At 39.3% G+C, this 13890-nt stretch overlaps 1 protein-coding gene across 7 annotated transcripts in view; it reads right to left on the minus strand.

Annotated features, from left to right (window-relative positions):
- The window catches only part of LOC115414966 (mitogen-activated protein kinase-binding protein 1-like), a 52054-nt gene that overhangs the window by 1535 nt on the left and 36629 nt on the right, over positions 1–13890 (minus strand). Inside the window, exons 19-32 of one of the 7 annotated variants that reach the window (XM_030128348.1) lie at positions 12962–13072; positions 12720–12874; positions 12489–12526; positions 10008–10208; positions 9758–9903; positions 8558–8697; positions 7885–8076; positions 5935–6001; positions 5461–5616; positions 4740–4909; positions 2439–3059; positions 1136–1199; positions 777–1009; positions 12–97 (exon numbers count right to left, since the gene is read on the minus strand). In XM_030128348.1, coding sequence (XP_029984208.1) covers positions 12–97; positions 777–1009; positions 1136–1199; positions 2439–3059; positions 4740–4909; positions 5461–5616; positions 5935–6001; positions 7885–8076; positions 8558–8697; positions 9758–9903; positions 10008–10208; positions 12489–12526; positions 12720–12874; positions 12962–13072 — 2380 coding nt within the window. Of the gene's footprint in view, positions 1–11; positions 98–776; positions 1010–1135; positions 1200–2435; positions 3060–4739; positions 4913–5460; positions 5617–5934; positions 6002–7884; positions 8077–8557; positions 8698–9757; positions 9904–10007; positions 10209–12488; positions 12527–12719; positions 12875–12961; positions 13073–13890 lie in introns of all 7 variants that reach the window. The other 6 variants (XM_030128347.1, XM_030128350.1, XM_030128349.1 and 3 more) reach the window with 6 other exon arrangements.

A 13890-nucleotide genomic window follows, 5' to 3' on the forward strand; every position in this document is an offset into this window, starting at 1 on the left:
CTTGTACTGACCGTTGTGTAGAACATGATGGTTCTCCTCAGAGTTTTGTGAAGCTCGGTGGCAGCTTGTCTACAAGTTTCCAAGGTGATAAACTGATCTAAAGCAGAGAGTGAAAGAGAGAGAAGAACGGTTTCAAGTACTGCACAGCATGTGGCAAATCACAGTGTACACAGACTCTACCTACAGCAACGCAGGGGATGGTAGATGTTGAGCAAAAGCTGGAAAAGTGTTTAAGGGAAGAAAAAAATTGGTAGGAGAGAGGAAGCTGTAAAAAAAACACATGAGGAGGAGGAGGAGGAAGAGGCTGCTTTAGAAAGAGAAGTAGCTGTGAAAGTGAGAAAAAATTATTTAACAGTTTCGATTCTCAAGGAAAACAGTCGTAACTACAAATGTGCACTAGTTATAATTTAATGGCATGTTTATTCTGTTTCTAATTAAACTGAAATAAAATCTGTTACCTTTGTAAGATAGATGTCATCCAGGATAAAGCATCACATGATATTTTACTTTACTTTAAACCAAATACACTATTAAATGATATCTGTAATTAACAGTGAACAGCGTTAGAGCAGGATTTCATCATTTCAAGGTCTATCTTTTAAAGGTTTAAACCTACTGCATCTTAAACATTTCACAGCTAATTGAGTAAATTATTAAAGTACTAAACAATAAAAGTAACTGTTAAATTACTAAATTACTGAGCATAAATGTAATGTTGACTTCATATAGGTGGACGGGAACTAGAAGCTTCCATTGTCCCTTTGACTCAGACTCACCCTCACAATATTGACAGTAGGAGACATGACAGCGACAGGCAGATGGAAACACAGGCGAGAAGGCAGAAGGTGAGCAGTGTGGCAAGACGGGCCGATGAAGAGGAAGAAGAAGAGTATCGACATAGAGGTTAGTAAAAGCCACACCTGGCTGGAGGTCAGCGCTCGGCATGTCGGCTGGTTCAGTCACCAGAGGGCAGTCTTTAGCTACAGCCACCTGTTCTGCCTGTTTAACGCTGGGAATGAATGTCAGAAATAACGTCATTTACTGTCACAACATAAGTTTGGATTGATGAAATTAAAAGGATGAATAATATCTGTTCTATACTTCAATATAAATGAGATTGGGTGTGAAAATGTACCTTTCTGGATCGGATCCTCTTTTGTGTTTCACTGGCAGGAAGCTGGTCCCTGATGTGGACGACACTGATCACACACAAATGGAAACATTTAATTCATCCAGCAACCCTTCATATTATAGCACACAAATTACCATAATTTAGTTGCAGTAGAATATAAATATATCAGTAGCATATGGGCCCTTTATTGTAGTTTTGCATGACTGCTATTACTGTTACTGCTGTTTTGGTTTGATAAACCTCTAAATTAGAAGCTGTTCAGTCTTGTAATAATATCACCTTATAAGACCCATACTGAGGAGAGAACATTATGATCATAATGTACGTACAACAACAGGTACACACATTCTTTACTCAAGTACAAGTACAGATACCTTTGTAAAAAAGACCTTTTTTCTTAAGTAAATATAGGAAAGTACAGGCTCTGAAATGCAAAAAAGTGGCCTCTGAAGGATGAGGACCACGAACTGTTTCAGCGCAAAGCTATTTGACCAGATATAACACTTTAAAAGAAAAAAAAGAGTAATAATGGACAATAACTTTGTTAAAACACGTTAGCAAGAGAACATTTGTACCCTGCCCCCCAAAGAGGAGGCAAGGGGTATTGTTTATGGTTCAGTATGTTTGTTTGTTTGTTAACACTCTAACAGTAAAACTATTTGTTGAATTCATACCAAATTTGATTTATAGATTGCCAGTGACCAAGAATAGACATTACATTTTGGGAAAAGTAGGTTCATGTTAAAAATTTTTGATAATTTTTAAAATCTTTTTCTTGTCCCATTTACTTATAATAGGTGAAATTTCAAATATCTATAAAAACATCAACTTTGTTTCAGTTTACTTCAAACTTGGCACATATATAGATGCAACTGATATGGTGACATCAGCACATGTATAGACATGATGACATCAGATGGGTCGATGCCAAAATAAGCTACAATATGTGCGAGAGGCGGGGTTTGTTGTGCCTGGCGCCACTTGATTTAATGTTGTTTTTCATCTTATTACATTTGTTTGACATAATATGCACTCATGGATACACAGAGGTAGGTGTTACTGTTCCATCCATTGAGGTAGAGATTGGTCTTGATGCTAGGAAGATGTGAACTGATGCAAAATAAAAAAATTCTTAAAACTGAATTATACGCTGTAAAAACTGTAGATATTTGTGTTAAAATGTAAGGTGTAGAATAGATAGACAAGTATAGTACAGTGCAGACATGTGAATACTCAATTTAAGTATAGTGATGAAGCTGTCTGTGTTTATGTATCTGCAGCTGCAGTTTTGTGCTTGTGATCTAACCTTGTTTGCTTCCTGAGGCAGTTGCATCATATCCAGAGTCTGTGATTGGAGAGGAAACCCTGGATGAACCTCCACACCAGCCTGAGCTCGGCTTCACCTCCAGGCAGAGACTGCGCCGCGGGCTCAGAGGCTGCTTCGGAAGCGGGATGCGGGAGGGCGGGACATTCTGAGCGAAGGTTACACCGAGAGTAGGGGAAACGGCAGTGGTGGGATGATGAGGAGGAGTGGTTGGGGAGGGGGTGGTGGTTAGAGGACAGAGTGAAGCAGGCAGCGGGGAAACGGAGGAGGGGAACGGGGAGACAGGGGATGAGGCAAGCAGGGGAGACTCAACCTCCGCCCCCACGGATGACCTCCTGCCGTTGGGGAAGGAGGGGGAGCGTGGGGGCGTGTCCACCTGGAGCCCATCACCCAGAGAGGGGGAGCGGCTACTCTTGGCCATGGAGCTGGCGGTGGGGTTCATATAGGAGTGCTGGAGCTTCTGTTTGGGGCTCTCCCAGGGCAGGGGGGACTGGGGAGACTGGGGAGACTGGGGGGAGCCAGAGGAAGGTGAAGAGAAACGGAAGGAAGGTCTGGGAAGGGAATGATCCAAGAAAAGGTGCTGAGGTCGCGGGGAGTGAGGATCTGGAAAAAGGAAGAAGATACGACTAATGAAACTTTAATGAAGGAAAAGACTGATAGTAGGCGCTGGAAAAGGAAATGTGTATAAAGGAATCAGGTGCTCATTAATATCTACATGTCTCTTCTTTTTCCTTCACCACTTGTTCAGCTACACTAAACAGCAATTCTATCCCATGATGCACTGAGGTCTTAAAATTGAGTCTTCTGTATTATGACCTGACAAAGAAGTCGTAACATGATGATGGTTTCCCTATAGGTAATGAAGGACAATTATTTTACACCACAGTGCCTTGGACTAGCTTGTCACTGCTGTATTTCTGTTCCACTTGCTTTTTTAAACGCTAATGATTGATTTTTTTTGCAACAGTCCTTTTTGCCCTTTTGTTTTTAATGTAATTTCCACATTTGTCTCTATACCGTGTCAGCTTTTTCAAAACACATTCACCATATCTGCAGATTATGGGAACCAAATTATGTGTATTATTCCATTTCTTTGATATAAAACGCATTAATTCACCATGCACTTCTTCCAAAATTCATGAATAATTCTATGAATTTTCAGCACCAACATAATTCTGTACAACTTTTGACACTCTCTGATGTGCTTGTAAAATTCAGACTTCTCTATCTGGCAGGCAGATTGAACTACAAGCTTGAAATTCTGATTTTACATCGTTTATTCAGATTTTTTGTTTGCAGCTTTGTTACCATCTATACAAAAGCAATCCTTCTTGAAATGTGCATCAATAAATATGCTTCTGTCAGTGTTTTACACAATTGCTCTAAGTCGTGGGCTATCAGTGAGAGAAAGCGATCCAAGAATCTAATTACAAATACTGTAATTCATCATTCTGAACAACAGAATCCACAGTACTATCACCTACAAAACTACAGATTACAAAAGTTTGTTCTTGGTGTCAAGACCCAGGGATTTGAAGGAGAGGAATAAATAAGTTGAAGGTTTGAAGACAAGGGAGAAAGGTGCAGTTAATGTGAAATTCATAAAAATTTGTCCCAAAATACAGAAGACACCGTAGCTCAGCAAGGGCTGTGACAGATTTATAATGCTAATCTCATGTGTTGTTTAATTTACTGTACTAAATATGAAAAGTGTCTGCACATTTTTGGTATAATTTAGCAAAAAATGTACATAATGCCTATAGCGGAATTATAGATTTATTCAATTTATTTGGCTTTAAAATAAGTAACTTGCTGTAAGAAGTGTTATTTTTTAATGCAACTGTATACTGCAAAACCAGAGGACACAGAAACACATAATACAGTAGATGTATTCTGCAATGCACCAAGTTATTTGTGTTTGTCATATGATTGATAGAGAGGCCTTTCAGCAGAGAGAACATGCTGAAAGGCGCGTGCGAGTCACTATTTGAGGAATGTGAAGTGTCTTGCAGGTTGAAGTGCATTTTACACCAACAATGAACTGACTTTGTAAAGCCCACTGAGTAAACAGTTTGGAAAAATTACCATGGTATTGAGTCTGAAACCATTTGTAAATAACTGCAATTATGAGGATTCATGTTTAACAAAAAGTGAATCAATAGCCAGTGTGTTTAACTACAGCCTTGCAGAAAGAAAAAGTTTCACAGTCTACACCTAATGGAAGTAAGTAAGTGGGGGTAATACAAGTAAATAATAAATGAAGCATTTTTTGATTAAACTTACAGTCAGAGGCCAGGTTCTGGACAGAGTGTGATTTCTGCAAGCACACAACCCTGTCTGAGGCTACAGCCTCTTTGAATGGAGGACTGGACAGCCTCCAAAGGTGAGATCCTGGGCTCTTCTTCTTATGGGATCGAAGGGTAAGACCACATTCTGGAGATGCTGCATCTGCCCTGCTGAGACGAAACACAACCAGCCCCCATAATAGTGTCTTAGGATGATACAGAAAACATCCAATCACCTTCAGCCTATCTATCTTTACCATTTACAGTAAGATGTACACTGTCTGTAAACTTTGAATGTTACCGTACTGATTAATGAATATGTGCTCCAGTTTGTCTGTACTACAGTAAAGTAACCGTTGCATTTGCATGTATAAGTATTTTAGGAGCTTTTCAGAGTTCAGTTTCTGCCTTTTGTTTAGCTCTATTCATTATTAATCTGTACGTAACAGCAGTATTTTAAAGAAATGCAGGTTGCAAACTGAAAAATTGTCTAAACAGCACTGCCTTGTTTAACCTCAGGAAAGTTGCATTTGTCCAGCTTGTGTTTTATTGCATTTTTGCCATGTGGACTTATCAATGTTACATAATCATTTATTTATGCAAACAGAGTGCATTTTGTGCTTTTTCAACTATTGCATTTATGATTCATTAGCCAATCCAAAGGAGCACTTGTCTAAAAATAACCCCCCTGCAGCTCCCTGTCAGTGTTTTCTTCTTACTTTAGTCCCTCAGTCTTGCCGGGGGACATGATGCTTTTGTCATCGGTGTTTCTGCACTGGCCGTCTTCCATCAAGGGCCGCACCTTCGACACTGGAGGCTTAGTGGAGAGGCTGCCTTGTTCCTTTCCGTGCACTTTGACAAGCAGAGGCCCTCCTCTACAAACAGAAAAGTCAAAACACAATTACAGGAAAGAATGAATACACACAAAGGACACACTGTGTATTCTCCTAAGTAGTACCATAAAGACTGAGAGATAATACATTCCTCATTTTCGATTCACTTTAAAAGCATTTTCTGCCTTGAAGGAAAGCCATCATCTCACATGTTAAAATTGCCCAGACAGAGTTAATAATGCCATTTCAAACTGGCAGCTTGGCTAGAAAAAGAAGCTACACAGATGGTTCAACAGAGCCGGGTGCATGAGTCCACATGGGTTTGTAATTATAGCTGTGATCTGAAGTGGTCAACAGTACCTGATATTATGTCCTCTGGCCAGGAAGCGTGAAGACATACTGAGCCTCGGGACTCTGCTCTGCTCAGCTGTGGGCACACATCAAGTGTTAGGAACAAAAAAAAAAGAAAAAAGAAAGAATAGAGGAAGTGGCAGTTATGGAGACAGAGGGAAAGAGAAAGAAAAACAGAAACTAAAGTAGAAATGAAAGCAAAAGGCTCATGATGTGTGTGTTGGTACCAGCATGATCTCATTTAAGGATGTGTGTTTATGTGGGTATCATCCTTTTCCTCTCCAGCGTATTACTGTACAGATCGATTCTGAATATTCGAAACTGTTTCGGTTTTGATTTTCTGCAGCATCAGTGCAATGATACCAGCTGTACTTTCTGTTTTTTCTCTTCTCGTCGCTCGTTTCATTCACTCCTATTGAAGAGCTCACAACAAGCTGTGGGATACAGGAGGTTTTAATTTGGTGTTAGCTCATTAACGGTAGCAAACACAGAGCCTCTGAAACCAGATTGGGTTGACAAAGAGAAGAGTAGGAGCGCTGTTTGGGAATACTTTGCATTTAAGGCAAATGAACAAAGAAAACCAAAGGATACAAGCAAAGCCCATGTGTAAGTGAAGCTGCAGAATGGAGCAAATGAAACACGCTATGCAGCAAGTTTAGCAAATAACTAGGGTTTGGTTTTGTTAAGATGTTGTTTCCTGGTCTGTGCTGTTGGGCCAATTACATTTGTCTAATACAAGTTAGACAGTTTCATAAAAATAAAAACAATCATATTCATGCATTATCAATGGTAGCTGTGGTAACACTAACCAGGGGTGAAACTGACAAAAAGACCTTTTATTTGTGTTTTTTGTGCTTTGATGACATTATGAAACAAAAAATTTGAAGTGAATATGTTATTAGAAAGCACGGTATATATAAGGTGAGAAGACCTGTACTATTACTACTTTTGTGGTACCCAATTTTCCCAGTAAAACGTCTTGCAACTGTTAAAACTATTGATAAACATAAAAATTTACTGGGTGATTTGAAGTGATGGTCTGATCAGATACTTGTGGGTTGGAAAAAAGTCTTATTTAAAGGAGTCATATTTTGCTTTAATGAAATTTTGCATTTTAAAACATTTCCCTGTGTTCTACATAAACTGTAAATTCTATGCTTGGGTCTGAATTCCTCATTAATTCAACTCCACAGGTCCATTTTCAACCCTATTTCTGAGTAATGACACCTGAAAGGTCGTTTTGAGCGCTGGCCCTTTAAATGCACATGAGCCACTTCACGCCCCGCCCCCTCCAGGTTGTTGGCTGTGCTGCTCTGTCCTGAACATTTTAGGTAATTGGCTCAAAGTTTGGACATATTTTCAGTTTTTACTACAACTGCTGCTGATAAACAATTATGGGGTACTCAGCGAAATGTTTGTTGGAAGTCTTGACCTTATGTGTGCAAATGTTGTGACGTAACTAGTTACAGACATAACAAATTAAGCAGGAAATGAACTGAACTGGTTGTCATGTCAAATCATAACCAAAAACAGTCGGCAACTGTGGTCTGATGAGTTCAGACTGACCCTGTTCCAGAGTGATGGATGCATTCAGGGTGAGAAGAGAGGTGGATGATGTGATTACCCATCATGCCTTGTGCCTACAGTGCAAGCCTGTGGGGGCAGTGTTATGATCTGGGGTTGCTTCAGTTGGTCAGGTCAAGGATCAGCAACATTTTGAGTCCAAACAATGACAGAAATAAATGTTGTTACATTGCATAAGCTTATCAAAATGATGTCAAAGCATGCTGTAATCAAAGCTAATGGCTAAATAATGCTGAGGCGTACTGTTAGAGTATGGGACTTTTTTTGGCCAAGCTAAAGTTTTATGCTGATGTTGTGTAATTCTTTCCCTGTGGTATGAAAAATGTATTAAATATTTCTTTTTTCAGGGTATTGTATGGACGTTAGCAGTGTTACCCATGCTGCAGCTGTCCGCCAACGTCTCAAAGTTCTGTTTGAGGAAATCCTCTTGACTGTGGTCGACAGAGTCTGTCACCGTCCTCAAAGCCTCGTCCATACTCGTCAGTTTTGCATTTTGCTCTCCTTGCTCCCTGTCTTCGTTCTCCCCGTCAGAGCTGTCCTGACTCTGGGACTCCATGTCTATAGAGTCTGAAACAAAAGGAACAATAGTAACCACTGAAGCGCAAATACAAGAGAAAAAGGCAGCCTCCAAACCCCTCTTTGACCTTGGTACATCGGCTGCATGCTGCAGGTACGTTACCTGATAATCCTCACCAATGAACAGACAGAGAACTCGGGCTTATGTGGTGGTTGTATCTGACATATTGCTATCAGGTCTGAAACTGAGAAAATCCTACACTCTGTGTGTTCAAATCCCTCTCTGTGGGTATCAGCCTGACTCTGTGTTGAGGAGATATTCATGTACATTTCAGCTTTTCACTTTAAATCCACCACTTGACACACTTTGGAAAGACACTTAAAACTTGAAACCTAAAGAGACCGCACACTGAAATGCAGCATACAGCAGCCGACACCGTTCTCCACACTATTCCCCAGACATCTGCCTGCTTTTATTCAAGCTTATTCTATTCTTATTCCATTGTTTGCCAGGGATGGAGTAAGACCTCACCATCCAGGACACGATCGGGGCTGGATTCCCTGCTGTCATAGCCCAGCGAGCAGGCGCTGTCTGGGCTGCAGCTGTCCTGGCTCTCACTGCGGATCCCTCGTCCTTGCATCCTGCAGTGCTGCCCCTTCATCATGTACTCACTGACGTATTGAAACAGAGAGAAAGGGAAACGATGAGCAGTAGGAAACATTAAACCCAGTGTGCAAAGTACACCACAGCTTGCTTTTTCCCACATTTTCAGTCAGAAACGGGCATACAACATTTGCCATGCAACTGATTTGGTTGATAATTACCATTATTCCTATTAATAAGAATATGAATAACATGAAAACAGATGCATGCAGTGATTAGAGAAAGAGGGAGATGCTGGTTATTTATGTCAATTTAGTAGTAGACTTTATTCCTGTAATACAAATATGTCATTTTATGTTTTACATGGCAAGAGAAGGAAAATAAAGTCCAGTGTAAATAGTGTATCTGGTATTTCTGAAGTTAAAGCATACAATTCTAATCACTATTATATTTTTACTCTTGCTTTGACCTGTGGGGATCCACTGGTTCTGAAGTGGTAGTTTTTCTGCTGTTGTGTATTTGTGCATGCTGTACTGCATTTGTCCAGCAGTCACCGCCAAAGAGCTCTGGATGCAGTAATGTGATTGTAAGGCTATTATATTCCAAAATTACTAATATCTCCCAAAATATTGGTCCTATCAACTTCCCATTTTCACTAGTCTGTTCCTTGACCAAAAATACATAAATATGCCAAACTGCAGCAGTCAGCTCTTTCTGGATTTTGTGTGAATCCCCAGACACACACACATGCAAGCACACAGAGGCCATTTGGCTTTTATAATATAGATTCCTTGAAATGTGTTTAAAAAATGACAGCAATGTTTATAAAGCACTTTAATTAGCCTATCGTATAACTATTGGTTTTAAGAATCCTGCATAAATTGTGTATCAGTAACAGATTAATTTTAAGAATAATTCATGATGGCAAAGATGCAATAAACTAGAAATCCATGACAGAAATAAAACTTCCTAATAAATCCAAGGCCCACTAAAATTTCACAGGGAGCTCAAGTTTTATGTCTGTAGTTTGCACCCTGATTAAACAAAAGTACGGCAGCACTTCTGTTCTCTTTCAGTGTCATTGTGATCAGTTGGGTGAAACGGTGTGAGCTGTAGTCTGAAATGTACCCATCCAGTAAACTTGTATTGCCCTCATTCTCCTCAGGGTACAACACGGCTCCATCGGTTCCCTTGGTGCTCTTGGATGCGTGTGACGACAGCCAATCAGAGTGTGGCCGGGGCCGACACCTCTTCGCTCTCTCCTCCAGCGGCTGCTTTAACAGACAAAATGAACACACAGGTGATTTAGCAGCAGAGGTCAGCCATTAGGCATACACAGTCTCCCTTTGTCCCTCTCTTGCAGTAGATAACCATGGACCTTTGGCTCCTGGAGGCTTGACATGCTCCATCTCTCTTTGTCATGAGGGGGCCTGTTGGGGCTTTTTTTGTGCCCGAAGGTCTCCAGCTGCCTCAGGTCCAGCATGGATTTAACCATCAGCTCCATCGTGCCCATTCGATGAGACCAGCGCCTGCGAGGACGCTTAGAGGGGTCAGGGGTGACCTGGCTGACGATGCCATTCTGGATTCACAAAGGACACATTGACAAAGAGCACAAATTGAATTCTGTTGAACAGTATACACGGGATAGAAACATTAAACAACAGCTGTGTAAGCAGTAATAAAAATGGTTTCTGAGTTTGTTATATCATGAAAAATGTGTTAACCCCCTGCCTGAGAGTTCAAACTGAGAAAATAAGCATCATTCTCATCTCTGGAACACTGGTTCTGTGTCTACTGAAGGTACTGAAAGAGCCCAACGTCAGGCAAATACCGCTACATCCTAAAAGATGGATGGATGGATGGATGGATGGATGGATGGATGGATGGAATAAAGCAGACTATATAACTATATGAAAAAATCTGAATAACTGTCAAAAGGAACAGTAACTGCAAACAGTAGAGGGCAGCAATATGCCAATTTCACTGTACAATAATAATTCTGATAAATCCACTGATGTTAATGGTTTTTTCTAACTTTCTAGTTTTTTTGGGGGGGTCATACTAAGATGTTTGATGACTTCAAACTCAATTGAAAGATCCTGAATATAAAAATGATGAAAAACAGTTCACTATGTTACATAACTGCATTTCTGTCTACAGCCATGACAGCTTACTATATTTCTACATAAAAGATTTGAGGTCTAATTCAGTTTTCACTAAAAATCCTTCTGTTCATACATAACAGTTATACTTATTTTTGTGCTGATGCACTACCCACATGTTCTTAATGCAGAACAGGAACAAACAAACCTGTGCAGCTCGTAAAAAGTCAACACATTAATAACTAGAAGCACTCGGAGAGCGCAGTCCTCCGCCAAGGCAGATCAGTGTGCCCAACCCCACCCCCACCCCTGATCACCACCAAAATTTAATCATTTGTTCCTTGTGCAAGTATCAACATTTCCTGAAATTTTCATCCAAATCCATCTATAACTTTTTGAGTTATCTTGCACACAGACAGACAGACAAACAGACAAACCAACGCAGACAAAAACATAACCTCCTTGGCAGAGGTAACAAAGTGACAATACTTATATAAAAGTAAAAGTTCTTTGCTCTTAAAGATTACAGTAATTGCCTCTGGGATTTAGTGGAGAAGAATAAAACAATTTTGGTCAGAAAAAAATTCCTTACGCTCGCTCCCTTCTGCTCTTCTACAGCTGCAACACCAGCTACCGTTAGCTGGAAACTGAACTGCAAATATCTACATAAGCTTCATTTAAGCCCATGTTCATGTGCAAATATTACACATTGGACACAACTCTAACTGCATATTACATATTTTGAGTAACTATTTTCTATGGTTACACCCTATATTTAGTTTACATAGACCTCAGCTGTAGAATATGTAATTTCTGCTATCAGGAAGTAACTGGTAATCTATTAAAATACTATTTTTATTAGGTTTAGTGATGTCTGTTCAAGTTATGTAATTATCTTCCAATGAAAGAGCAGTGAGTAATGTTAATAATGTTAGTGAATATTGTTGGAAATATTTGATACAATGCAGTTACACACAGCAAAATATACACCAGGTAACAGGTTTTTAGATAGTTTAATGAGGAAATTTAGCATTCGCAAACTTCAAAAGTGTCCGTTTTTTCCTCCAGATGCTGACAAGTCCCTTCAGAGATTGTAAGATTGAATTTTTTGTCAGGGTGTTGAGGAATGGATTTCAAATTTTTTTTATTGCTTTTTAGACTCAGTGGGGAATTTCCTCCTGCTGTATCACAGAGGATTTATTCTCATGTGTGGTGGAGTGAAGCCTGAGATCCTTAAGCCACTTCAGTCCCTCTGAAGTAAAGATAGAAGCTAAAGCAGATATAAGATAGAGGCGTCAGCTTTCCACTTAAATGCCAATTAATAGCAATGGCGGATTTACCTACAGATGCCCTTGGCCCCCCCCATTTGAGAATCTGCAGAAAAAATTACTGCTTTGGGCGGGAATTCAACCCTGGTCTTCTGTGTTGCAGTCTGAAGCAATACCTACTGAGCTGAATATATATGTATATGACAATTTGCAAAAGGATATCATATATGTATGTATATATGGCAACCCCCCCCCCCTTCCATTTTTTCTGGATCCGTCACTGAATAGAGTTGACTTTCTTTTTTTCTTAAAAAAGCAGCTTGATCACTTTTATTTATGCCACTAATATGGGGCAAAACTGTGTGTACTGCTTTGATTTCATAATTATCATTTTATAATTATCTATAATTATCTTCACATCATTGTTTAAAAGCTTTTCTTATGTTTGCTGTTTCATTTCAGTCTTTTCACAATGAAGTTACAACAGACCTTTGTCAGCTCCCAGTCCTGCCCTTCATCTGAGCCACCTGTTGTATGAAAGAACACAATAATTATAAGCTTGAAAGTAATTACAGGAAGCTATTTTTACACCTGAATGCTTATGAAAGTCTCCATAGAGAGGTGAGGGACTCAGCAGGACAATCCTCTACTCACTTCAACAGCATTGTGACTTCTTCATTGTAGGTGTTTTTAGTCTCATTCAGGGGGGAAGTACAGTACCTGTGTCCTCCTCTCCGTGGCTGCTGTCAGAGGAGGTGTTGGTTGTGTCGCCTTCGGGGTCGTTGGGGTCATCGTTCTCTGCTCCATCCTCCTCATGCTCATGATCGCTGTCAGAGGAAAGACCTCCTAGAGCTGGGGAGCTGTAGACCTCTCGCCTGGACACAGACACACGGTCAAACCAAAGCGCTCAGAGTGTATTTTGTGAAGTTGTTAAGAACATAATCCGTGGTGTGTGTCGTCACCTGAGACTAGAGGTCGTGCAGGGCGGTGTGTTTGGGTATTGTCGGAGCTGGCAGAGCCTCTCTCTCATGCACATTGTTAGCTCTGGAGCCAGTCGCCATACAAAGATACAGCTGGGAGATAAAAGCATGCAGACATTAAAAATTCATCATTTCATTTCAGTTTGACTATTGAGGAAACTGTCTGCAAACACATTTCCGCACTCATTTCCTTTTGCTGCCAAGGTTGAAGACGATTTTAATTTGGGTCCTGCTCCCATTCTGGATGCCTTTCTAATTCTTTTGTGTTTCAAGGTGCATCAATGAAACTGTTCATATGTATTATCTGTACTGGTGAGTAGAGTTATGTATTTCGAATACAAAATATGAGTAAGATTATCTAGTTACACTTACAAACAATATAAGTGACAATCAAAATAATTACTTTGAGTCACACCTTAACTGTTTACCAGGCAAGTGACTATTTTTGGTCATTTCCACATATGTTACAAGACAGTGACAGTACATATATATATATATATATATATATATATATATATATATATATATATATGTATGTGTATATATATATATATATATATATATATATATATATATATATATGTATGTATGTATGTATGTATATATATATATATATACATATATATACATATATATATATATATATATATATATATATATATATATATATATATACATATATATATATATATATATATATATATATATATATTTTTTTTTTTTTTTTTTTTTTTTTTTACAATTTCACAAAGGCTTGTCATGTCCTCCAATAACACACTAAGGTTGAAATTTTGATTTTCAGAGTATTTCTATGAGTGTTCTATAAAGTGTTAAACTAGCATCCTCATACACTATACAGCAGTGGTGATTTCTCATAGACTGCAAGGGAAGCCCAGCATCACCTAAAATTA

This window comes from Sphaeramia orbicularis, chromosome 24 (assembly GCF_902148855.1).
Source record: "Sphaeramia orbicularis chromosome 24, fSphaOr1.1, whole genome shotgun sequence".
Lineage (NCBI taxonomy): Eukaryota > Metazoa > Chordata > Actinopteri > Kurtiformes > Apogonidae > Sphaeramia > Sphaeramia orbicularis.